General features: G+C 43.5%; 1 protein-coding gene across 1 annotated transcript in view; it reads right to left on the minus strand.

Annotated features, from left to right (window-relative positions):
• The window catches only part of col14a1a (collagen, type XIV, alpha 1a), a 212,318-nt gene that overhangs the window by 80,708 nt on the left and 105,150 nt on the right, over positions 1-26,460 (minus strand). Inside the window, exons 12-23 of the mRNA XM_059973127.1 lie at positions 24,573-24,718; positions 23,582-23,711; positions 21,840-21,979; positions 18,466-18,589; positions 18,188-18,327; positions 15,793-15,925; positions 12,577-12,636; positions 11,865-12,007; positions 5,613-5,742; positions 4,800-4,922; positions 3,390-3,539; positions 2,320-2,436 (exon numbers count right to left, since the gene is read on the minus strand). Of these exons, the coding sequence (XP_059829110.1) occupies positions 2,320-2,436; positions 3,390-3,539; positions 4,800-4,922; positions 5,613-5,742; positions 11,865-12,007; positions 12,577-12,636; positions 15,793-15,925; positions 18,188-18,327; positions 18,466-18,589; positions 21,840-21,979; positions 23,582-23,711; positions 24,573-24,718 (1,536 nt within the window). The remainder of the gene's footprint in view (positions 1-2,319; positions 2,437-3,389; positions 3,540-4,799; positions 4,923-5,612; positions 5,743-11,864; positions 12,008-12,576; positions 12,637-15,792; positions 15,926-18,187; positions 18,328-18,465; positions 18,590-21,839; positions 21,980-23,581; positions 23,712-24,572; positions 24,719-26,460) is intronic.

Below are 26,460 nucleotides of genomic sequence, written 5' to 3' on the forward strand. Positions count from 1 at the left end.
TTGACTTGGTTTGACCTGTGCAGTTGTATCTCTTACAGTGTGGTCCCTGCACTGCAGAACATTTCCAGGAACTTGTTCTTTGCAATGTTCCTGGCTAATTTAGAAAAGAACACAACATATGCTGTATACTGCAAGTGCAATTTCTATGATATTGATGTACCCTTCAGAGTACTCTGAGACATCATGCAATCAACATACAACTTCTGGAAAGGTAGAGCTGTTGTAATGTAGGAGATGGCTGGCCAGCAAGACTCCAGTGAGAAAATGACAAGATTTTTATTCATCCGAAGTTAAAAGTGGGAAAATATTGTCCCTATCTTGAAACAGAGCAAAGAATCTCCACCCAGGGGGAGGCAGGAACTGAGTTCACTCTCACGAGAATGACAGAACTTTAGACACGTACTGAACTCACAATGTTCACTTACCGATATACCAAACTATTCCCAAACCAAATGCATCAATCTATTCAGTAACCAACATTTTGCACTTAAAGCTAGATATTACTAGTGTTGGTTATTGATGTGCCATCTCATACCATCACCTCGCTGTTAATAACTGAATAAACTCGTAAACCTTGCTAAAAACTTAGCTTTTGCACAGCAACCAATCAATGGTTAAATAGTGCAGTTCTGCTGTGGCAAAAAAATGAGATCGACACTGAATGGACTCATTCACAGTCAGTCAGAATTTCCATCTCTGCTGTTATAGAGGGCAGCGTCAGCTTTTCAATCACTTGGGCTAGTTTATGCCTTCACTCCACAATGACTTCCCTCAGAACGTTTTTAAAGTACAAACAGATTCAACTAGGGGAGAGTTAGCAACCATGCATATTCATTTTGTAAGTAACGTATAAATTGGACAGGAAGTATAGAAACCTGAAGTCCCACACCATCAGGTTCAAGAACAGTTACTTCTCTTCAATTATTCAGCTCTTGCAACAACCAGCAAAATCATAACCACCAAAGTTCAGCAACACTAACTCACTTTGATCACTTTGCACTAAGATTGACTTTTTTGTTGAAATTGTGTTGTTTCTTGTAAAAACTTTGAAAAATTTATGTTTAATATATGCTTTTTTTTGTGAATGCAGCTTGTCGAAAGTGCTTATGATGCAGCTGCAAGTTTTTCATTGCACCTGTGCATTTGACAATAAACTCACCTCTGACTTTGAAATTCTCTCAGTGTGAGAAAGGCTGGGAGCAGAAGTTCCGAACCATTCCTAGTTACCTTACGGAAGGTGGTGAAGGGTGTCACCTTCAGCTGCTGTGGTGCTGCACTGGTGAAGGTTCTCTCACAATGCTGTTGGGCAGGGAGTTCCAGGATTTAGTCTCCATGACGATGAAGTGATGACAATATGTTTCCGAATCAGGAATAGTGAGTTACTTGGAGGGGAGGTGTGGTGACCCTATCCATGTGCTACCTGGTCTTCTGGGTGGTGGAGGTTACAGGCATGGGAGGTGCTGTTGGAACAGCCCAGATGAGAAACTGGAATGCATTCTGTAGACAGTATATATCGCTGCTCTTGTGTGCTGGTAGCAGAGGGAGGTGCTGATCTAATGGGCTGCTTGGTGCTGGACATTGATGAGCTTGTTAAGCATTGTTGAAGTTGCACTCAACCAGGCAAGTGGACAGAAGTCCATCACACCCCTGATGTTTGCCCGGTACCTGAGCAAAAGCTTCTGGCGTTTCAGGAAGTGAAAAAAAAAGATCACTGAAATCTGCTGAGGTCAGATTTTGCTTTCATTTACCGCGTTGGATACCAGTTTAACTTGAACAGGACCTTGCCAAGCATGCATAGATCTAGCACTGGCAGAGGACTGAAGGGATATTTTAATGGAAAGCCTTTGGAGGAATGAGAAGCAACAAACCATCTGCGGGAGGAACTCAGCAAATTGAGCAGCATCTGCAGGAGGAAAGGAATTGTCAACATTTCAACCCAAAACATCGACAATTATTTTCCCCTCAACAGGCGCGGTTTGACACATTTGTTTTTCCACTAAATTGTTGATTGCTCCAGATTCCAGCAGCTGCAGTCTCATATCTCCTTTGGAGGAATTAATTGGACCACTCTTTCCAAAATAGGCAGTGAATGCACTATGGTTCCTTCCTGTGCTCCCTGTTCTATTTTTCTCTAAATCCTTTCTGAGGAAAAATGATCAAAGTTTCCCCAAACTTAAGACAACTTGAACCAAGCTGTTTAATTCCAATGAGATAGAACTACTCCCTCAGCTCTTTCCAACGCCTACATTAAATTGTTGTTGAGGTACAGGCTGGACCCTGTGCAAATCAAATGCAGGCCATTCTATGACATGGACTTACCTTGGAGTGATTCGATAAGCACTCTGTAGGTAGTGGCATGTTGGTGTATCTGCCAGCGGGCGCACATGGTTGTCATCCGAACATCATACGAGGCAAGATTTGTCACCCCGAGATATACTACAACAGAGATTATGATAGTGGACAGTCAGCTTCACAGAACAGAGGGGACATTCAAACTTACACCATGCATTTACGACACTAGTGGTGGGAATGAAGCATCTATTACAGATTTGCAATCTGGAAATCTAATTTCACTCTAGTAATGCCTGGACTTCAAGTAATGTAATCAGGTCACATGGGTGTGCTGAATAAGCCACACCTACAAAACATCTGTGCAAACCTTAGACCGATGACAAAGCCCTAATTTGCCGTCTGCCAAAGCTGTCACGGATTTTATAAGCTTCTGAATATTCCTGACATTTGGCAAAATTCAAAAAATATTAACAATGAAAAATAAATAAAACACTTCTATTTTTAAGAAATAAAAGTAGATGAATAAATATTACAATAGAAACAAACAAATCTGGTTTGTTGTTCTTAATTTCTTCGCAAATCTATATGGAATCCTGTACTCAGGGAGGCAGCTTAGGTACACTGAGCAACAGTCTGCTGGAGGAAAACTGGGTTTGAGCAACATCTAACGTAAGGTTTCAACCTAAAATATTTACAATTGGTTTCTCCCCACAGATGCTGCTCGACCTGCTGAAGTCCTCCAGCAGATACTTTGTTGCTCTATATTCCAGCTTCTGAACTCTCTTGGTGTCCTATGGACATTCCCAACAGCAGGTTCCATCCATGGAGTAAGTGCTGACGAATTTTGGGAGCATCCAGACCATGCAGACTCTGAACCAGAGCACTACAGAGAAAGCTCAAGCAGAGCTTGGCCAGAAAGATGGAAACTTCCACATTAATAGAGGAGGTTTGGACTTGGCAGCACTGGCAACCCCGTGGCACGCCCACTCCTCTCTGGGGATGGCTAATGTGCAGTTGAGGCAAAGTCCAGAGTTGGATGCAAGGCCCAGGAAGCAGCACACTTCTTAGCATCGACACGAGCAGAGAACACATCTTACGTGTCTTGGCTCTTCCTGTCAGTGGCTCACTGGAACCCGTGGAGTACGTTGCAAACACTTTGACGAGGTATTCGGTTCCACTGAGTAGGTTAAGAATCAACATGGTGTTCACATCATCTCCAACAAAGGTATCTAGAACTGGCCCAGGAGCTGAAAATGAGAAGAAATCAGAGGAATCACACAGTGAACATCTCCTCTAGAGCAGGGGTTCCCAACTTTTTTTTATATGCCATTGACCAATACCATCAAGCAAGGGTCCATGGGCCCCAGGTTGGGAACCACTGTTCTAGAGAAACTGAGAACTGAATCAGAAGTAAACTGAAAAGGATCCAAATCTGATATGACAAGCTTTTCACTGCGTTATGGTGCATGTGACAATGACAACCCAATATCAAAGTTCAGATGGGAACCGTGTGCATTAGTCCCAGATCCTTCCTGAATTCTATTAGTTCAGTGGAAGGGTCTATGTGTGTCGCAATGATCAAGAAGGACATCCAGCCCATTTTGGCAACTCCCAGTAAAGCAACCCCATTAGTATCTGATAACTAGGGTGTCCAGAGAATATAAAGCTCTGATTAGGCCATGTGTGGAGAATTACATGCAGATCTGCTCACCCCATTACAGGAAGGACATGGGGGCTGTGAAGAGGGCATGGCAGTGGCTTAGCAGGATGACGCCTCAGTCGGAGGGCATGTGCTATGAGAAGTTCAACAAACTTCAATTCTTTTCTCTGTAGCAGCAGTGGCTGAAAGGGAGCCCTGACAGACATTTGCGAGATTGAGAGGTGTAACGAACAACTGGTACCTTTTTCACCAGTATTGAAATATCCAATACTGGCGGATGTGCTTTTAAGGTGGGGGAGCGTGGGGGGAGGACTGGAAATTTAAGAGAGATGTGGAGGGCAAGTGTTTTTTAAAGCAGAGAGAGAAGTGGGTGTCTGGAATGTATTGCCAGTGGTGGTGGTGGAAGCAAATACAATAAAAGCATTTTATAGGTTCTTAGAGAGACACATGAATGTGCAGAGAATGGATGGATATGGACATTACGAAGGCAGAAGAGATTAGTTTGGTTAGGTGTTTAATTGTTAGTTTAAGTAGCTTGGTACAACCGTTCTATGCGTGTGTACTAACGTCAGCCCTCACTGACCACCTTTGTAGAACAACACCTCCATCACAGGAATCCAGCAACCCACCTTGAACCCTTGTGAGGCAATTCAATGCCTCAGTCAGGAGAAGGCCCTTCAACCCATCATGTCTGTTCGGGCCTTCCCCCAACTAACTGTACCCAGTGGTTAGCTCATCAGAAATGATCAAAGTGCAAGTTATACCTGGGATAGAACCATGCATACTTAAAAGTTATTGTAAAATGTTGAAATGTCTTCTTAGCTTTACCAAAGAAAGACAGAAATACCAGATGCCGAGGTGTACACCACTCGGTAGCCCATGGTTGGGGATGGTGGAGGGTCCCATCTGATCCGGAAACGGTTGTACCATTCCTCTGACACTTGCAGGTTTGCAGGACCGGACAGTGCCACTGCAATCAAAAGTAATCACCAGAGATAATTCAGCACTTTGTAAAAACGTGCATCAAATTAATAAACTGCCCAGTCTCCGTGGACAGCCAAGGGGCAACACAGACCCTTTAGGGTCAGGGTATTGTGGGCTTGAAAACCAGTTTCAGGGATTTAAGCACCAAATTCAGGAAGGGCAATGCTGTACCAACACAGTGTCGCCATCACAACTGCACTCTTCGGGTGAGACTACCTGCCTCTCCAGTGGCAAAATGTATTCCAGAGTCACTATTTTAAAGACAAAAAGGAATGTGCTCCCATAGTTTTGATTTCTCCCACACTGCTGCTTCCTCTTGCAGCTTACCTCCTCCCCCCCCCGCACCACACAGACTGTCCCCTCCCTTGCAAAGCTTCTCTCTCTCTATTTCAAAGCATTCTTCCTCCTTCCTGAACGTCTCTCCCTCCCTCACTCTCTCTAACTCTCTTCCTCACCACCTCTCGCTCTCCTCCTACTCCCCCAGCCTTACTCTTTTCCTTGCTTATTCTCTCCCTTCCTGCACTGACAGACATTCCCAGCGACAAAGGCTGAGGAACAGCCAGTGAATCAGCCAGGCCAGATGTACCTCCAGTAATCTCACCACCGAGGTTGCTTCACCCCATCTGCTCCACCCAGACAGATAGGAGTTACCTCATTAAATGGACCCGTCACTTACATGTCTTCCCTGTAACCGTGAGACCCGTGCCTTCTCCATTGACGTAAATCGGTGTTACCGTAACTTGGTATGCGGTGTCCGAAAGCAGAGGTTGGAGGACGAGATTGTTCACCCTCCCTGGAACCATCACCTGAAAAACATGGACAGTCAGCAGTTGGTGTATAATGGAGGAGAAGCTCACAGCTCTTTAAAGTGATTACTAACTCCAAAAGTACTCCACAGAAGGGTAAATGTGACAGAAAGTTTGACCTGAACCAGGTAAGGAGGTGTGGGGACACATGGCAAGAGCTTGGCATGAGCAACAATTTCTGAGGAGGAGAATGAGGTGGGGAGGCAGAGTGGGAGTCTGGTTCACATCCACAGCTCCTGGACTAGGTAACCAATGTCACAACCTCCACAGGTAGAAGTGAGGTGCAAAGGTAAAGGTAGATAAGCTCCATTTGTCACATGTACACTCAAATATCAAAACATAGAATAAAATGCACCAATGTAGTATGTTCTCAACTTACTAACCCTTACCCATACGTCTTTAGAACATGGGAGGAAGAACCCTGAAGAAACCCACATGGTCACATGCAGAACTTCTTATGGGAATAGCATCTTGATCACTGGTGCTGTAAAGGATTACGCTAACTGCTCAACTACTATGACCCCATGATCAATAAGTTCTCAGAGCGTTAAACAAGATCACCAGGAACACAAGAGCAGAGAATAGGTTCCTAGAGCTCGCCCCATCATAAATGAAGATCATGGTTGAACCAATTGTGGCCTCAACAGCACTTACTCTCTCCGTACTCCTTGCCATTGAAACATGCGTCAATCTCTGCCTGAATCTGTGCAATGATTCCACCTCCACAGTTCACTGGGGTAAGGAATCCCAAAGATCCACAACTCCGTGAGCAAAATACATCCTTCCCATCAGTGGCCCTTGCTCACCAGATCTACACCACTTGGGGTGTTAAATTGCAGTTGTATGAGACATTGGTGAAGCATTTGGAATATTCCATTCCTGTCCACATTTGGAATGTTCTATTCAGTTTTAATCACTCTATTAAGACCATAAGCATAAGATATAGGAGCAGAATTAGGCCATTTGGCCTATCGAGTCTGCTCTGCTATTTCATCATGGCTGATCCATTTTTCCTCTCAGCCCAAATCTCCTGCCATCTCCCCCATATCCCTCCATGCCCTGACCAATCAAGAATCTATCAATCTCTGCCGTAAATATACATAAACACTTAGCATCCCCAGCTGCCTGAGGCAAAGAATACAACAGATTCACTACACTTTGGTTAAGCAGCCTCGTGTTACACCTTGTTAAAGGCCTTCTCAAAATCCAAGTACACAATATCAGCCAATTCTCCTTTGTCTCATTATTTCTCCATTTGTGTGTAGTTCTGGTCACTGAATTACAGGAAGGATATTAATAATGTTGAAAGAGTGCAGAGAAGGTTTACAAGGATGTTGCCGGGACTTGAGAAACTGAGTTACAGAGAAAGGTTGAATAGGTTAGGACTCTATTCCCTGGAGTTTAGAAGAATGAGGGGTGATTTGATAGAGGTATATAAAATTATGTTGGGTATAGATAGAGTGAATGCAAGCAGGCTTTTTCCACTGAGGGTAGGGGGAGAAAAAAAAAAGAGGATATGGGTTAAGGGTGAAAAGTGAGAAGTTTAAAGGGAACATGGTGGGGGGGGGCTTCTTCACAAAGAGAGTGGTGGGAGTGTGGAATGAGCTGCCAATTGAAGTGGTGAAAGCAGGCTCACTTTTTATATTTAAGAAAAACTTCGACAGGTACATGGATGAGAGGTGTATGGAGGGATATGATCTATGTGCAGGTTAGTGAGACTAGGCAGAAAAATGGTTCGGCACAGCCAAGAAGGGCCAATAGGCCTGTTTCTGTGCTGTAACTTTCTGTGGTTATAAAGAATTCCAACAAATTTGTCAGGCAAGGTTTCTCCTTGAGGAAACCATGCTGACTACGGCCCATTTTATCATGTGCCTCCAAGTTCCCAGAGACTTCCATCCTTAATAATCGACTCCAACATCTTCCCAACGACTGAGGGCACTTGTCAGCCTTTATCCTCATTAGTCCAATAGTTTTTCCCCAGTGTAGTGCCAGTGGGAGAAAGGGACAGGCAATGGAAGGACCGGACAAAGATAGAATGATAAAAGGGAGCTTTTCTGGAATGGAAGTTACATTAAGACACAGACAGGTGGAAATGGGCTTTGGCACAAGTAGGGGATGAGTTCAGGTTTGGAAAGAATTAGGATTGTGAAACTGGACATGGAAACACAAGGTCAATTGAAAATCAAAGAGCTGCAGGTGCTGTAAGTCTGAAATGAAAAAAGACCCTGGAAACACTCAACAGATTAGGCAGCATCTGTAGAGAGAGGGGAATAGGGTCAATGATTCATCTCTGTGAACCTTTATCAGAACTGTAACATTAGGAAAACAATGGAGTTTTAAATTGTATAAAGGATTGGGGAGAGATGGATAGGACAAAAGGGATAAGGTGATGCTACGGTTGCCATGGGGATACTTCTGTTGAAGCTGACTGCTTGATAGATTAATGTAGGAAGTTACAGGGAGGGTGAAAAGTCAGCATATGAATAAAAGAGTGAAGAGAGAGTGAGGTATTGAAGAGAGAAAGAGAGAGAATAGAAACACAGAAATACAAGTGATTGTAGGACAAAGGGGTTGGAAGGTTGTAGAGGTTGGACAATGAGGAGGAAAGGCCTCCCAAGGAAATGAGGTTCCTGACTATCTAGGAGACAATGGACTGTTGTTCAGCGGTGAGGTCATGGACCACTGGGAGGTAGGGGAAGATGACACCGAGACAGAGGTGGATGCTGTTGAAGGTTTGATATCACATCTTTAGGTAGGCCTAGCCCAGAAACTGCAGGGAACTGAGGATGCATCTCAGGGGCAAGAAAGGGAAGGAAAACATTACTGGTTCCCATCAGGTCATTAGGAATGGAACAGTGCCTGGTTTTGATTCAGTGCTCAGTAAGTCCCTGTTGGCCTTTTCTTTAAGCCTGTGAGAGATACAACTGCAGCCCTTAGTTATACACGTCTACATACCAAGCTCCTTTCAGGCACAGAGGGTCACAGCTACTGACTGCATTCATTTGCCGATTATTTTGCTTTACTATTAATAGCCAAACCAGTGCCAAAAATAGTGTTGTTTTCAACTGTTGTAACAGACACTATAATAAAATTTCATTTCATTAATCAGTTATCTTCAAAGGTGAAGCTGAACAAATTCAGTAAGAGTCCTCTGCTACATTATTTCATCATATTAAAATGAATTGATTTTATTTCTTACATCCTTCACATACATGAGGAGTAAAAATCTTTACGTTACATCTCTGTCTAATTGTGCAACCATAGTAATTTATAATAATTCATAATGAATAGAACAGTCAATGAAATGTTGAGTACACTCAAGTCAGTGTGAAATCATCAGTCTGATTTTCCTGGTGGAAGAAGCTGTCCTGGAGCCTGGTGGTCCTGGCTTTTATGCTGCGGTACCGTTTCCCAGATGGTAGCAGCTGGAATAGATTGTGGTTGGGATTTTTAAACACTTGTCCTTATAAATGTCCTGAATCATGGGAAGTTCACAGCTACAGATAAGCTGGGCTGTAAGCACCACTCTCTTCAGAGTCCTACGATTTAGGGAGGAAAAGTTCCATACCAGCAGTGATGCAGCCCTTCAGGATGCTCTCAATTGTGCCCCTGTAGAAAGTTCTTGGGATTTGGGGGCCCAACCAAACTTCCTCAACCATCTGAGGTGAAAGAGGCACTGTTGTGCCTTTTTCACCACACAGCTGGTGTGTACAGACCACATGAGGTCCTCAGTGATGTGGATGCCGAGGAACTTGAAGCTGTTTACCCTTGCAACCCTGATCCATTGATGTCAATAGGGGTTAGCCCATCTCCATCCTTCCTGTAATCCACAACCAGCTCCTTTATTTTTGTGACATTGAGGGAGAGGTTGTTTTCTTAACATCACTGTGTCAGAGAGATGATTCCTTCCCTGAAGGCCATCTCGTTATTGTTTGAGATAAGGCCAATCAATGTAGTGTCCACAATGTCGGCAAATTTAATTAGTAGATTGGAGCTGTGCCTCACAACCAAAGAGTTAGTTAAATACCCAACCACATTCTCCACTTTTTTTTATACACTCTATCCCCTCAGCCTGCTAGCAAGCTCGTAATTACACAAAACTCCAGTTCAGTTCCCAGACAGAGCAGGCAGACTTTGCACGGACAACCCACAGATCAGGATTGTGGCACTTGGCAGTGGTGAAACTGTGCACAAAGACCCATGTGGAGAACTGGCCCTTTCTGGCGTGGGTCCCCATGAGTCAGTTCAAGAGGCCCTTGACATTCACCACACTCCCATCATCAAGCTGGCTATGTGATCATTCGCATGGTGGAATTCTCAGATGATGCAAAAAAAAATTTAAAGCGAAAGATATCACCAGACAGATGAGACATACTAAAGTGATATCAAAGCTGAAATAACAAATTTTTAAAAAATAATGACTAATTATGTTTAGAGGCAAGGGAAATTTGAAATAATTGTGGAAGAATTAGGCTCTACATTAGTGCTCACCAACCTTTTTAAGCCCAAGATCCCCTACCTCGGCCTTAGTGAAAGGCAAGATCGACCTACTAAATCATTTAGAGAAAAAAACAACTCAGATTGTACTTCCAAATTGAGGCTTTTTGTTTGGGCTAATTGTATTCTAATTACATAAAATGCTTTTGGCAAACCTTCAAATTAATTTAACCAAGAAAACACTGTAACTAGCATATCAAACAAGTCACAGCAGCATCGAGCTCATCCAATAACACCTTGAATAAGCGGTGCTGAAGCGCTTTTGCTTGAATCAAGTTTATCAGTCTGACCACCAGTGTCATTACATGAGAAAAGTCCACAACCTTCCCGGCCAAGGCCTGCTGATGTCCAGCAGTGATAATCCAGGAAGTTGGGAAAATCACTACGGCACAGTACTATAAAACCAACGTGCACACCACGCATTGCTGGGGCCCCATCAGTAGTAATTGCCACCAGTTTATGAACGGGGATGTCATTTTCACAGACATTATTTTTAACTCATTGTAAATATCCTCACCTCTTGCTCTCTCCTTTAAGTGCAAAAGAGTGAGGAAGACCTCCTTTATTGTAAAATCCTGGAAAGCCATTCTGACAAATAGAACAAGCTGAGCTGTTTGCATTACATCCAGGGATTCATCGAACTGTCGTGAAAAAATACTCACAGAGTGACAAGTCCTTTCACACTTGTCGATCCAGGTCCCCTGAGCAGCATGTTTGCTGGGCCTTCAACCCCGATTTCAGCTCCTCAACTTTGCTGGTACTGGTGAACTGTTACTGAGACACTAGTATAAGTTTCAGGGGTACGCAAGCTAATGACACCACTGTTTTTGTTTCCTATTTCTTGTACATTTGGGGAATGTTGGAATTTAAAGGGGAAGAAGGGTTGTAATGTGAGCATTATAAAGATAAATTAATACCAATTAGGATTATGGTAATATATCAATACTCCCACTATGGAAAGCTGTTTGTAAAGCGAGATTGTTTCCGGGGTTGCGGGGTTTTCTTTCCAGTCTGTTCTGCACATTAGTGAAAATCTCTTTATGTGAATATCGTTTTACTGTCCTAGATAATGTTGTTTCTTTTGGGCATGAAGTTGTCGAGTGGTCCTTTTTCAAAGTAGAAGTTACTACATATTTGCATCAAAGGGTTTATCAGACAATGTATTTGTGTATTTATTTTTCATTTTTTTCAAGATCTACTGGGAAAGTCTCAAAGATCGACCAGTCGATCGCGATTGATGGGTTGGTGACCACTACTCTACATAATTTTCAGGAACAGGGAAAATGTTCCACCATTATGACTTAGCAGGGAAGCACATTTACAAGGGGGTTTGCAGTTTATTTCCATCCACATTCCATGCCTAAGAGGCACAGACAAGAAAAGAGCAGAACATCTCCAACTGAAGCCTCAGAATTTTGGTCTGTAACTCCTTCTGTATAGGTACCATCATGTACAATGACAACAGGAGAGTATAGTTTGCAACAAGTGAGATGTTATGTGTTAAAAACCAAAGATGCTGTTCTCCTCTTCACACTCACAGTTCACCCTTTGCTTAGCCTTGTACTGGTAAGGACAGTCCGAGATATCAAACTAAACATCTGAAAACTCATACCGACCATGCTTACCGCTTCTTCCGCCCGATCTCCTTTAAGAGAGACGTAGGAGACTCTGTACTTGGTGATGAAGGAATCGGAAGGCTCCCACGACACACGGACACTGAATGTGGTCTCGTCATCCAGGACCAGGTTCCTTATTCCAGATCGGACAACTAAGCCAAACAAACCAGAGTAAATTACAGCCTGAAGCTTTGGGAATGGACTTGGTACTCGTCCTTGGGCAGCAATTGGTTGCTGAGATGGTATGGAATTGTGAGAATGGAAGTATGGGGTCATACAGCTGATTGTGCTCTTGTTTGTGAACATTGTGTACAATTTACATCCACGTTATTTTTTTTACTTCTGAACGCTGCTGATCTAATGTGATGTGGCCATGGTGCCACAAGCAGCGAGGTTTTCATTGTACCTGTGCATACATACAGTATGTGTGCATTTGACGATAAACGTGGCATTGACAGTGTTGTTGTGTCAGGAATCAGGTGTGAACAAGTGTCTCCCATTTACTGCTCCAGTAACAGTGAAACACCAATCAGCTCCTGCTCCACATTTCCTAACCCCAAAGCCCTCACTCTCAATACACCCCACCCTTCCACTGCCCCAGATCTCACCCTCTTCCTGCCACAACCACCACACTGCCCCCAGCCATACCATTCCTATGTGTTAGATTTGTAGATTCCACTTATTCAACATTACTGCTGAAGTTTTCTCATTAACTACATACCTACTGTTGTTGGAGGAAGAGTAGTTGTAGTGGTTGGTGTTGTCGTGACTATTTGCTGAACTGCAATTTAGAAATGGAATTAAAATTAATTTTACAACATAGCACCAACCAGAATAAAATCTTATATTTATTTCATTATGCAGATCTGAGTTTTGCCCCAGTCAGTTTATTAACTAAATAAATATGTGAATTTAATGAACAGACACCATGAAACCATAGACAATGGAGCAGAATTGGGCCATTTGGCCCATTAAGTCCACTCAGCCATTCCATCATGGCAGATTTATTATGCCTTTCAACCCCATTCTTATGCCTTCTCCCCCTAAACTGTGATGCCCTGACGAATCAAGAACCCATCAACCTCTGTTTCAAATGTCCTCAGTGACCTGCCCTCCACACCAGTCTGTGGTAATCATTTCCACAGATTCAGCACCTTCTGGCTAAAAAACTTCCCTCTCATTTTTGTTGCAAATGGACATCCTTCTATTCTGTGGCTAGGCCCTCTGGTCCTAGACTCGTCCACTATAGGAATCATCCTCATCATATCCACTATTTCTAAGCCTTTTAATATTTGATAGGTTTCAATAAGATCTCCCCTCATTCTTCTAAACTCCAGCAAGTACAGGCTCAGTGCCATCAAGTGCTCCCCATATGTTAACCCGTTCATTCCTGAAATCAAATTCGTAACTTTCCTCTGGACCCTTTCCAATGCCAGTACATATTTTCTTGGATAAGGAGCCCAAAAATGCTCACAGTATTCAAGTACTGGCTGATAACTGCTTTATAACACCTTCAGCATTACATTCTTGCTCTTATATTCTAGTCCTCTCAAAATGAATGTTAATTAACTTACCTTCCTTACCACTGACTCAACCTGCATGTTAACCTTGAGGGGATCATGCACAAGGACTCAAGTTCCTTTGCACCTCTGATTATTGAATTTTCTCCCCGTTTAGAAAAATAGTCTATATCTTTATTCCTTCTACCAATGTGTACGACCATACACTTCCCTACACTATATTCCATCTGCCACTTATTTGTCTGTTCTCCTAATCTGTGTAACTCCTTTGCAGACTCACTGTTTTTTCAACACTACCTCCCCCTCCACCTACCTTTTCAATCTTGACCACAAAATCCACCAATTCTTTCATCCAAATTCTTGACATATAATCTGAAAAGAAGCAGCCCCAATACCGACCACCGTGGACCACCTCTAGCTACCTTCTCGAAAAGGCCCCCTTTATTCCACTCTTTGCCTCCTGCCAGTCAGCCAATCTTCTATCCATGCCAGTATCTTTCTTGTAATACCAGGATGTTAAGCAGCCTCATGTGTGGCACCTTGTCAAAGGCCTTCTGAACATCCATGTAAACATCCACCAACTCTCCTTTGTTATTTCCTCAAAGAATTCCAACAGATTTGTCAGGCAATATTTCCCTTTAAGAAAACCATGCTGACTTTGGCCTGCTCTATCATGTGTCTACAAGTACCCTGAAAGTTCATCCTTAATAATGGACTCCAATATCTTACCAGCCATTGAAGTCAGTATGTTCCTTACTTCTGCTCCTTTCCTTCTTAAAGAGTGGAGTGACGACCTGTCCAGCATCATTTTTCACCGTCACAGAGCCTCCTATCCCTCTCTATCCAGCAGTATCCAAGGGGATATACTTGTTGCTGTGAGGAATAGCCATGGGAAACCCTGCACTGACTGCTTATTCTTACTTTTCCTGGTGGTCTCCCAGGCTATTTGAGGCCTGCACTCTGGGTGTGACCACCTCAGTAAAAGACTCATCTTAGAGGCTTTCCCGAGTGCATCCATTTCCAGCTCCAGTTCCTTGGCCTTGGCAGTCAGGAGCTGCACTTGAATGCACTTCCCGCAGATGTAGTCACCAGGGAGAGAGTTAGGTACCCTGAAATCCCACGTCTCACAGGAGGAGCATTTCACTGCGCTGAACCACCATCCTACCAACACTGGTCATCACTCTAACTTCTCAAGCAAGTTCCAACCTGCACCTGTTCTCGCCAAAGCCTGGCCACTCTAACAACCGTATCTAGTCATGGCCTGAAATGGGCTGAAAGGAGTTTTTTTGTAACAGAATCCTGGAGCAAAACAGAAATGCTGAGAGTCTGATGAAAGTATGTCCAAGATCCCTTAGATCCTCCAGTACAACCAAGACAGTTTTAGGTTCATACAGCCGTAGTTATAAAGCCAAGAAGAGGGCCCTTCACCCCAACTTGTCCATGCTGATCAAGTCCCTGGACCTGCATTTGGCCTCCGTACCTCTGAATCTTTCTCGTCCACGAACCTACTCAAATGTCTTTTAGATATAGTAATTGTAGCTGCACCTACCACTTCCTCTGGCAGCTCATTCCGTATACCCACCCCACTGTGTGGGGTAAGCTTGCCTTTCTGATTCCCTTTAGATATCACCTTAAACCTTTGACTTCTACTTTTGCACTTGATTCTGAGAGAAAAAGATGTGACTATCCAACCTATCTAAAAATATTAAGTCATTTTTATAAACTATAGGATCACACCTCTACCATCTTCACTCCATAAAAACAACTCCCAGTTTATCCATTCTCTCCTTATAACTCAACTCTGCCAGTTCCAGAAACAACATTGTAAACTCTCACTAACTTAATCACACCCTTACTATTTTCCTGACCATCTTACAAACCACTCCAAACAAGGATAGCTAATACCCTTGCACATGCCCTTACTACTACACAAACCCAGTACTGTACACCAGTGTGCATTGTTCTTGCGAATCTGAGCAACGGCAGGATTTTAGAATTCTTAATCTGGCTTTTTAAATGCGTCTATGGCCACACACTGCTGTAACTCTTCCCACTCCACCTTTTCCACAAAACCTTCTGGAGCTCTCCACTCATACCACTCCCGCACTTCTCATCATTACTGCTTACCCCAAGTCTCCCGCCCTCTATTTCACAGGCCTGGCTTTTAGTCACTCATTCCAACTCTTCTTCAGGTCAGCTATATCAAGTTTTATCTCAGCCCACTCCCAGGAAGTTGCTTGAGAGGTTTGATTGTGTTAAAGGTACTTTATGAAGACAAATTGTCTTTGTCGACATCATGCGGCCATCTTATTTTGTTGTGCTTGTAGCCAGCAGCAGAACTTACACTGTTGTTATACATGTACAATTTCACGATGCATGCAAATTGAACGGGGGAGTTTAGCATGCTGTCATCTTACGTGTAGTTTCAAGGACAGTAACAACTTCACTTTCCGCCTCATCACTATATATTGCTGAGAGAGACACCTCGTACTCCGTCCCAGGCAACAAATCATCAAGAATAACTGTGTCTGTATCCCCACTGAAGACAAACTGTAAGGGAGAAAAATACCCTGGTTAGGGAAGTATTATGTCACTTGAGGAGGTTTAAAGTAATGAACAGACTTATATAATAATTCCAGCTTAGATCCTATTAATATCAACTATATATTTAATTGGAATGGATTGTAAAAGATCCTGGGCCTTTGAGATACCCAATACTCTCCAAATTAGTGATGAACTTCTTGGGGTTGCATTTTATATGGGGAGGTTCATTTTTGGGAAATTGGTTTATTGTTATGATCACATGTGCTGAGGAACTGTGCAATCCTTGCACAGCATCCATACAAATCATTCCATCTCACCATTACACTGAGAGCACAATGGAATAGAACGCAGAACATACGCAGCATTACAGTCACAGAGAAAGTGCAGTGCAGGTAGACAATAAGGTGCAAGGACCAAAATGAGATAGACTGACTGGTCAAGAGCCCATCTTATTATACAAGGGAAATGTTCAATAGTTGTATAATAACAGGGTAGAAACTGTCCTTGAACTTTGTGGTACATGCTTTCTACCTGACGACAGGAGGGAAAAGAGAGAATGCCTGAAAGGGGTGGAGTCCTTGATTATAAAAACACAAAATGCTGGCAGAACTGAGCAGGCCAGACAGCATCTATGGGAGGAGGTAGTGACGACGTTTCGGGCCGAAACCCTTCATCAGGAGATAATGGAAACCCTCCTGATGAAGGGTTTCGGCCCGAAACGTCGTCACTACCTCCTCCCATAGATGCTGTCTGGCCTGCTGAGTTCTGCCAGCATTTTGTGTTTTTATTTATTTCCAGCATCTGCAGATTCACTCGTGTTGCCTTTGAAGTCCTTGATTATGTTGGTTACTTCATCGAGACAGGGAGAAGTGTTGACAGAGCCTCAGGAGAAATGGAGGGTTTCCACTGACTGCTCAGCAGTTTCCACAACTCGCTGGACTTCTTGTGGTCCCGGCACAGCAGTTGCCATACCAAAGTGTAACACTTCCAGAATGGATGCTTTTCCCATGGTGATGTTCAGAGAGGACGTGCCAAACTTTTTTAAAATCAACTTAGAAACTTTTCACACTAATGTTTATTATATTGACTAATAAAAGTGAAAAGGGCAACATATGTCAGGATCAGAGTCAGGTTTCAGGTAGAACGGACTCACTCTGGCCCCATTTACTGTACATTATTAATCAAAGCTGACTGCACCCTTCTCTGATATCAGATTTTCTATTTTCACAAGATCTCTACAATGCGCTGCACCAGAGGTAGCTTTTGCCAATGTCTGTCTCAAAACTGTGTATTTATATTGCCTCCTTCTTAGCCCCAGGATCCCTCACTGTGAAATTCAGTCACTGCAGGAAATGTAACAGCCAGTTTGTGGACAGCAAACAGCAATATGATGCTGGCTTAAAGAAAATTTGTCTAGGTTTAGAAGCTAAATGAAAAAAATACTCATCTTTATTCCCAAATAATTCCATGGGATGGTATCCATCCACCTGAGAAGATGAATTGGCCTCAGTCCATCTGGAAAACTGCATTTCCTACAGTGCAGCACTGTTTAATGTGATGCCTCAAAAAGGCAGCTTCCTTCACCCAGGATCTGCTCTCCATCCTCAGGGTCACAACTAAACATGGTGAAGCAGCTTTTAGTTACTGTGCTCCACACATCTGGAATAACCTTCCAGAGGATCTGAAGCCTGCCCCAACTTAAAGCTCTTTTAAAGTGAGGCTTAAAACTTTGCCTTTTAATGAAACTCTGCTGCACTGTAACTTCTATTTATCATGCCTATTTTTAGTTTGATTTTACTCTCTTAGATATTGTCTGAAACTTGATGTTTGAAATGCCTTGTCTTTGAAAAGTGTTACACAAATAAACATGTTTGCTTGCTCGTCTTATTGCTATCATCAGAGAAATAGCACGTAAACCTAATGACAACATTCTAGAAACAGCTTCTTCCCTTCCAGCATCAGATCCCTGAACTGATAATGAACCAAGCCATGAACACCATCTCATTCTTCTTGCAAAACTACTTAAATAATTATATTTTTATTTTTTATTGTAATTTAGAGTATTTTTGATATACTGCACTGTACTGCTGTGCAGAACTATAACTGTACCGATGTACACAGAGATATTACACAAGATCCTGGTTCCCTCTCCGTCCAATCTAAGTGTGCAGGTTAGTCCTACTAGTGAGATGAACCCAGACAAGAGGAGCTGAGGTTCATGTATTAACTCCCTGAACTACCACTGCACCTTGATACATTGTGCTTTACCTCTTTTGCCTCTTCACCACTCAAGGGAGCGCATGCCAGTCTGTACAAGGTAACATCTTCGGCAGCATGCTTCCAGCTAACTCTGAACTTGTCCAGAGAAACATCACTGACCCTTAAGGACAACGGCTTGGGAACACTCTCTGAACAAACAAGGAAATAAACAGGAAACCATTACAACAGCAAGTTCATTTGAATCTATAAAAATGAATCAGTGTCTTAGGATACAAAGTGAACAACAGACATGCAATGTGAAGGCAGAGACAGAGTCTCGAACTTACTTGTGGTAAAGCTGCCGGTCAGTGGCTCTGACTGCCCCTCGTCATAGATTGAAAACACCGCGATTGTGTACTCTGTAAGTGATGTCAGGTTACTTAAAAAAGTTGTCGTATCTTCAACCTCAACCTAAGGGTGACAAATAAAAGGGATAACCAGTCAATTCAACAGATAAGTCAAGAGAATTCTCTTTTCCGGAGAGCAAGATGAACATGGAACAGGGAACTTTCAAACTCAATTGCAGACACTGATTTAAAAGGGAGGTAGATAGGCACACAAGGGAAATACAGGCAACATTGAAATAGTGATCCTGATAGAGATTATTTAGAATACAGAAGGATTTGATAAGGTAGATGGGGAGATAAAGCTTTCAAATGTAGGGCAGTTCCGGACTAGAGGTGCTACAAAGTTAAATATGGCAAGAGTCGGCCATTCAACCCTCATCCTGTGCAAGCATCAAGACCACCACTGACATTCACTTCAATACAGGAGTTGTGAGAACATTCAGGAGAAACCGGTTATATTTTGTAACTTCACAACATTAAACTAATTCAAAAAAGACACCAGAATCCATAATCTGTGTTTCCTTTAAGCAGTGGAGATTACCTCAGTAAATATATTTGAGACATATTAATTTTTACATAGTAGGGGAACTAAAGGTTATGGGAAAAAGACAGACAGTTGGAGATGAGTCATGGTCAGATCAGCCATGATCTTACTGAATGGTGGAACAGGCTTGATGGGGCTATTGGCCTACTCCTGCTCCTATTTCTTATGTCAGTGAAGCATGCGAGTATAATTTGGTAGTGTAATGACACACGCATTTATTTATACATATAACTTGTAATGAATTATTTAAATGAACAAAAATGCTTAAACAACACACATATATACACAATTACTCAAATATTACTTAAATATTAAAAACACAACAAAAGCTATGGACTCGCTTTCAAGGACTCATTCTCTATATTATTTATTTGCTTATTTGTTATTATTATTATTTGTATTTGTTGTTTGTCTCCTTTTGCACAGTGGCTGCCTTTCACTCTCCTTCCATTGATTCTATTGTATTCATTTGTTCTACTGTGAATGCCTGCAGGAAAATGAATCTCAGGGCAGTACACGGTGACATACACATACTTTGATGATACATTTACTTTGAACTTTAAAAGATGGCCCAGTGGCCAGTCATTATCCTTCACGAAAGCTCTGAGCAGGACACTGTTTAAAACTATTCCCTACTTGTTCCTGAACCAACCATCTCCCTCAGTATTTCAGAGGGCAGTGAGGAGTCAGTTTCAGTGTAGTCAGTTGAGGAACCAGGTGGAAAGACATGGCAGATTCCCCTCCTCAAAGGCATGAATGAACAACGTGGTTTGCAAGAATCCTGTAGTTTCCTGGATCCTGTTACTGAAAATAAGTTCCCCAGTGGCTGTGGTGGGATTTGAACTCCTGTCCTTAGATCAGAAGTCCAAGCCTCCCGATTAGTTACAAAATAACAAGGGCGGTGGGCATTTGGCCCATTTTGTCTCCTAGCAGAGCAATTCTATCAGCTCCATTGACATTACTCATTTCCAGAACACTCACTAAATCCCCCAGATTCTGCTGTACCACTCACCCACACACTGATGTCAATTATAGCAGACTAGTAACCTACCAACTCATCCAGCTTTGGGGTGTGGGAGGAAACCAGACACCAGGAGAATCACAGGCAAAACCAGCACACTCCACATAGATAGCTCGAGGTGCGGATCGAAGCTGGGTAGCTGGGGCTGTGTCCGCAGCATTCCCTCAGCACCTCTTTATACGACCCACTGACACTATGACCACGTTACTAAGGCAACGTGATTAACACTATAGTAACATTGCCTTAGTGATACTGGACAATATCATACGCTAATCATATTCGAAGGGTGGTAGTGGGGAGAGTTCCCACTGCTAAACAAACATTCTTCATGGCATGCGTCTCAAACACCCAACTCCTGGCCTTCACGTATGGCCTAGTTCTTATGCCCGGTGGAGCTGTTCTCAATGACAGGAGAAGAGGCAAAGGCGGACCACTGGCACCTTAAACCAGCTGCTCCGGGCAGATGGAGCTCACTAACTGCGGATGGTAGTTCATCCAGGAGAGGGAAAACTCCGATTTCAAACCTCCGCTGCCTTGTGGCTATACCCGTTCACGAGAAAGGCTTTGGGAGTAAACCCCGAGGAAAAATCCGGAGTCGGAGTCCCGAAGGTGGCTGACTGCTGAACCCAGCACCGGCACGGCAACTCCTGCGATGCTGCGGGCACCAAACCGTACTGATTTTCGTCGTTCCTTTGGACCCGTCATCAGCATGGAGAGGGGGTCCCACTGCATGGGCAACAGACGGATCTCCATATCGACTCTGCCCTGGCTTGGGCCCTGGAGAAGCCACTCCCTGTGACTACCAGAGGCGCAGTACCCATGTTTGACCACGACCGACGGAGGCCACGTAATCATGGACAAAATCAACACCGACATACAAGAGACTACCAGTGATGGAATCTGGAGAAAAACAGATGCTGGAGGAATTCAGGAAGTCAGGCAGCATCTGTGGAGAGAAATGGGGAGTCAACATTTTTATTGCCCATCCACAGTACAATACAGGTGCTTGTGAGGCTACACTAGTTTGGGTCTGGGAGACGGAATCACTTCTAAACTGAGATATAGCAAGGAGAGCAGATTTCTGGCCTTAAAGGTTTAGCTGGGTTTTCAGTGCCTGTCCAACAGCTCTACGGTCTTGTTACCTGGTACCAGGTTCCGGGGAAACACATACTTGGTGCACGCAAAACACAAAGCAATTCTCTCCAAAGGGTCTCAGCCTGAAATGTCGACTGTACTTTTTTCCAAAGATGCTGCCTGGCCTGCTGAGTTCCTCCAGCGTTTTGTGAGAGTTGCTTGGATCTCCAGAATCTGCAGATTGTCTCTTATTTGTAAGCAATTCTCTCCCCAGTTTGCATCCAACAACAAGGCTGTCTGATTTTCCCTACGTATGTGCCGTAGCCTATCAGCGGATACGGAAAGGCATGGATAGAGTGGACGTGGAGAAGAGGTTTCCATTAGTTGAAGTGTCCACAATCTGAGGACACTGCCTCAGAATAAAGGGATTCGCCTTCAGAACTGAGATAAGGAAGAATTTCTTGCCACAGAGGGTTGTGGAGGTCAAGTCTTTGCGTGGAATTTATGCAGAGATTGACTGGTTCTTGATTGGTAAGGTGATTAAGAGTTATGGGCAGAAGGCAGCAGACTGGGGTGGAGAAATAACATCAACTCTGATTTGAGTGGCTCAGGAGACGTGATGGGCTGAATGGCTTAGTCCTGCTCGTATGCCTTATCGTCATTCGCCGCACTCACCTCGCTCATCATAGTCCCATCCGTTCTCACATACATGACACGATAACCCAGAGCTTTCCTCGATCCTGCTTCCCAGCTCACCCTGCCTGTACTGTGCCCAATTTCGGAGAACTGAAGGTTCTTGGGAGGATTCAGTGGCACTGAGTAAAGAGAACAAAACATTTACAGGTAAATGCAATGAAATCCATTTACAGGTAAAGACACGTTCACAGGGAAACACAATACAGAAACAGAGCTTTGGCCTACAGAGTCCACACCGTCACCAAACACCCACCTACACTCATCTAACTCGTCTCTTTTATTCTTTGCTAAGAGCAAAAACTTCAGGCAAGTGCTCATACTTTTGATTATGTTATTAAATTTCAACTAAATAATGAAACTTACAATGCCTGTGTGTTCAATTTCTTCCATTGCTGCCAATATTTTTACCATTCTGTATTGTCCCACAAGTTGCTCAGGATTCTCAGAGTCAGCGCAAAAACAGGCCTGACACAAACTACCTGTTTACACAGAGGCTACATGAACTGCTGTCAGCTCCGCCCCAGATTCCACCTCTCACCTCCATGCTCGGGGCCAATTATCCTATTGGGCCTCTGTGATACGGTGGGGGGAAACTTTGAACTTACAAACTCCACAACTGCAAAGTCGTTTCTTAACTTTAAAAAAATTACATTCAGTCTGTGGGACCCATTCTGCAGCTTACCTACCATTCTATAATACCACCATGAGCCAGCTGACCTACACTGGTTCCTAGTTAATCTAAGACTCATGTCCAACCCTACAAGCCTCGGTGCCCCTGCATTCACAGCAAACACCTAGGTTAGGAATAGCATTGTCTGTCATTGGTGGTCATGTCTTCAGTCCTGGATCGCCCTCCCTAAATCCCTCTTCTCCTGAAAGATGAATTCTTGACCTTGTTGTGGCCCTCACACCCTACCATGCGCCTGCACGCTTCTGTAACTGCAGCAACATTTTCTGCATAATGCACACAAAGTGCTGGAGGGCTGACAAAAAATCTTGGCCTGAAATGTCAACTGTGTATTCCACTCCACAGATGTTAGCTGAGCTCCTGCTGCATTGTGTGTGTATTACACCAGATTTCCAGCATCTGCAGAATCTCCCATGTTTACACTACATTCTGCATTCCGTTACTGCTTCTCCCTTGTACTATCCCAATGTACTTACGTTTTGAAATGATCTGTACGGACGGCATGCAAAACAAAGTTTTTCACTGTACCTCAGTATGCATGTCAATAATAAACCAGTTCCAGTTCCATCTCTTTGCCTCTTGGCAGCTGAAGCCAGAGATGGGGGTGTTGAGATTCGGGGGCCAGAGTTGGAGCAAGGCAGAAATCTCTGAGGACTGGTGAATGGACTGGATAGGACCATGAAGGACTTGGAGATAAGGAAGAGGATTTTAAAGTCGAGGCGTTGTTTGACCAGCAGCCAGTGCAGGATGGCTTGGAGACAATGAATAAATGTGACTTGGGACAAGGGAAGCTGAGATTTAGTAGACCTCACAGTCAGTAGAACAAGGGAAGCCAACCAAGTGCCCCCCGGGACAGTCAAGTCCAGTGGTAACAGCAAGGGTGTGAACTCCATCGCAGACCTTTTAGGGTGCAGCCAGGCAATATTACTGAGATAGAAACGGGTGGATTTGCTGACGGTGTAAAGCTCCTCGGAGTTCAAATGTGATGTTCATGTGTTGAAATGACTTGAACAAACCCCCTATCAGGACCTACATGTTGTTTCTTGTCCAGTCAGAGGGTCGCTTGCCTCTTCTCCATACATGGCATACACGGTCACAGTGTATTCAGTGTTTGGCGTTAACCCTTCCAGTTCTATATCCGTAACAAAGTCAGCCACCTTTACCTGTGGAGAAAGAGGAACAGGATGTTTCTTGCCATCTCATTGCCAGTATCAACCCAGACATCACAAGTTCCACAAGCGGGGCTCAGGGTAGGAAGAGATTTCCACAAGACATGGTTTCAAAGGCTTCAGATTGGGGTGAGGTCACCCAACACTCACACAGACCACTCTGCAAGCTACTTGAAAACAGCCCTTGAGATCCCAGATCAACCCCTGTAACCCAGTAATTGTTTCTAACATGCAGACTCCGGGAGAAGGGAGAGTTAGGGATTAAAAGCTGCCAGTAGGCCTTGGAATACTGCAGCAATTGGGAGAAGGAAGTTAGAAGACACGAGATTGAGCAGCACTTGGGCGAGATGGGGAAGGAAGGTTGCAGATCAGAGAGAAAAAACAAAGTAGACAGTTGACCAGATGGAAAGTTATCAATTCCTGATCATGACAATAGTGCTCATTGCATTAGATGAGTGAGTGAATCCTGCTATGGGATTGCCATTGGCCTGTGAATGCAATTTTCCAAGCAGGCAGCCATTAACAGGAGCAACAAACAATCTGCTGAAGGAACTCAGCGGGGCCAAGCAGCATCTATGGGGAGAGGGGTGCGGGTAGAAAATTGTTGATGTTTCTGGTCAAAACCCTGCATTGGGGCTCCTTGCTGACAATTCCTTTCCTCCCCTGATGTTGCTTAAGGTGTTGAGCTCCCCTTGCAGATTATTTATTGCTCCAGATTCTGGTAGCTGCTGTCTCTTCTGTTTCCAATCAGCTTAAGCAGTATCTGTGTGGGGGAAAGGAAATGTGGATATTTAGGGTTGAGGCCCTGCATCGGGACAGCCACCGTCAATAGGAAACTAATTTATTCAACTCTACCTCCTTTTCATCAGCTGTGTCTCCCCCTGTCAGCGCCGCATAAAGTATCATGTAACCAGAAGCAGATTCAGCAGCCCTCCACTTAACTCTCATGCTGTTGTGGGTCACGTCGTATACGCGCAGGTCTGCGGCTGCAGGAAGTGCCACTGTGAGGAGATAAATAGAGGGACATTCACACCGGGTAAGCAGCCTCCCTCCAACCCACTCGCTGTTCAGCGGGGCAATGGCTGAGATAAGCTTTGCCTCTTTCCATTCCCCTCTCAAGCGACACCAATCTCAGTTGGGACATGTTCAAGTGGGCCTTCAGCCTCAGGGTAAGATCTTGAGTCTCATTGCCCCATATATGAGAAAACACATCCTGCTATCACTACTGACCAGCCCAGCTCGAATATTAGAGCCATGCATCACTGTGCACAGCTTTACCCCGCAAATTCTATCAACTCCTTTCACCAACTCGAAATGCTCAATTAGACCATTCCATAATCTGCTAATCTGAAAGTACAAGTCTAGTCTAATTAAGCTATCTTCTCAGTTTAATACTTGCAGCCCCAGGCTTTAAACATCCAGCTCCCAGCAGCTCTATAGCTACAACCCTGATTTATGGTACGCTCTGTTATAAAAATCATTGCAGCGTAGGCCATCCAAAGTAGGGGAGTGTCCCAACATGGCAAATCCTGTGCTGAACACAATCAATAGCCATTATATTCACTGTCCTCAGCTCGAGTTAAGTGCCACTCAAAAACTGTTTGGTATTAGTTATTTCCAGTACACAAGTGTAAAGGAGAATGAAATAATTGTTGCTCCTGTTTCGATGCAGCACAAACACAATAAGGAATGCAATAATAAAAAAAGAACAATAAATATAAATACATATTTACATATACATAGTTAAATGCATGGCTCAAGGATCGGTGTGGGTTTGAATTCATGGGAAACTGGCACCAGTATTGGGGAAGGAGGGAGCTGCACCAGTGGGATAGGCTCCACCTGAACTGTGACGGGACCTGGATTCTGGCAAATCATATCCATTATGGATAGGGCTTTAAACTAAATAGCCGAGGGGTAGGTTCAAAAGATTGGAAAAGTATGGATAAAGTAAAAGAGAAAATTGTGGATAAAGCTAAAGTAAAAGCAAAAGTTAAAAAAGAGAAAAGTAAGGGTGAAGTGCAGAAAAGTCAAATGCAAAAGAGACAAAGATTACTAGGTTTTAAAAGCATAATGAGTGTCAGGGCACTTTATCCGAAAGCCCATAGTAGTCATAACAAGGTCAATGAACTTGTGGCACAAATCAATATAAAGGGGCATGATTTAGTGGCCATTACAGGAATGTGGTTGCAGGGTGGAGAGGATTAGGAATTAAATATCCAAGGAAATCAGTTAATATGGAAGGATAGGCAGGAAGGTAAGGGAGATAAGGTAGGGTAGCACTCTTAATTAAAGATGAGATCAGGGTGACAGTGAGAGATGATATAAGATCTAAGCAACAGAATGCTGAATCTATCTGGGTAGAGATTAGGAATAGTAAATGGAAAAAATCACTGCTGGGAGTTGTCTATTGTCCACTGAATAACAACATTACAGAGGCACAGGCAATAAACAGTGAAATATCTGAGGCACATAAGAATGGAACTGCATTTATCGTGGGGAACTTTAACTTGCACATAGATGGGGTGAATCAAACTGGTTGAGAAAGTTTTGAGGTGGACTTCATAGAATGCGTCCATGATGGCTTCCTCGAACAGCATGTTACTGAACCTACAAGGAAAAGTGTTATCTTGGATCTGGTCCTGAGCAATGAGACAGGTAAAATTAGTAACCTGTAGTTAGGGATCCTCTTGGGAATAGTGATCACAGTATGATTGAGTTTCTCATACAAATGGAGGGTGCC

This window comes from Hypanus sabinus, chromosome 1 (assembly GCF_030144855.1).
Source record: "Hypanus sabinus isolate sHypSab1 chromosome 1, sHypSab1.hap1, whole genome shotgun sequence".
Taxonomy (NCBI): Eukaryota; Metazoa; Chordata; class Chondrichthyes; order Myliobatiformes; family Dasyatidae; genus Hypanus; species Hypanus sabinus.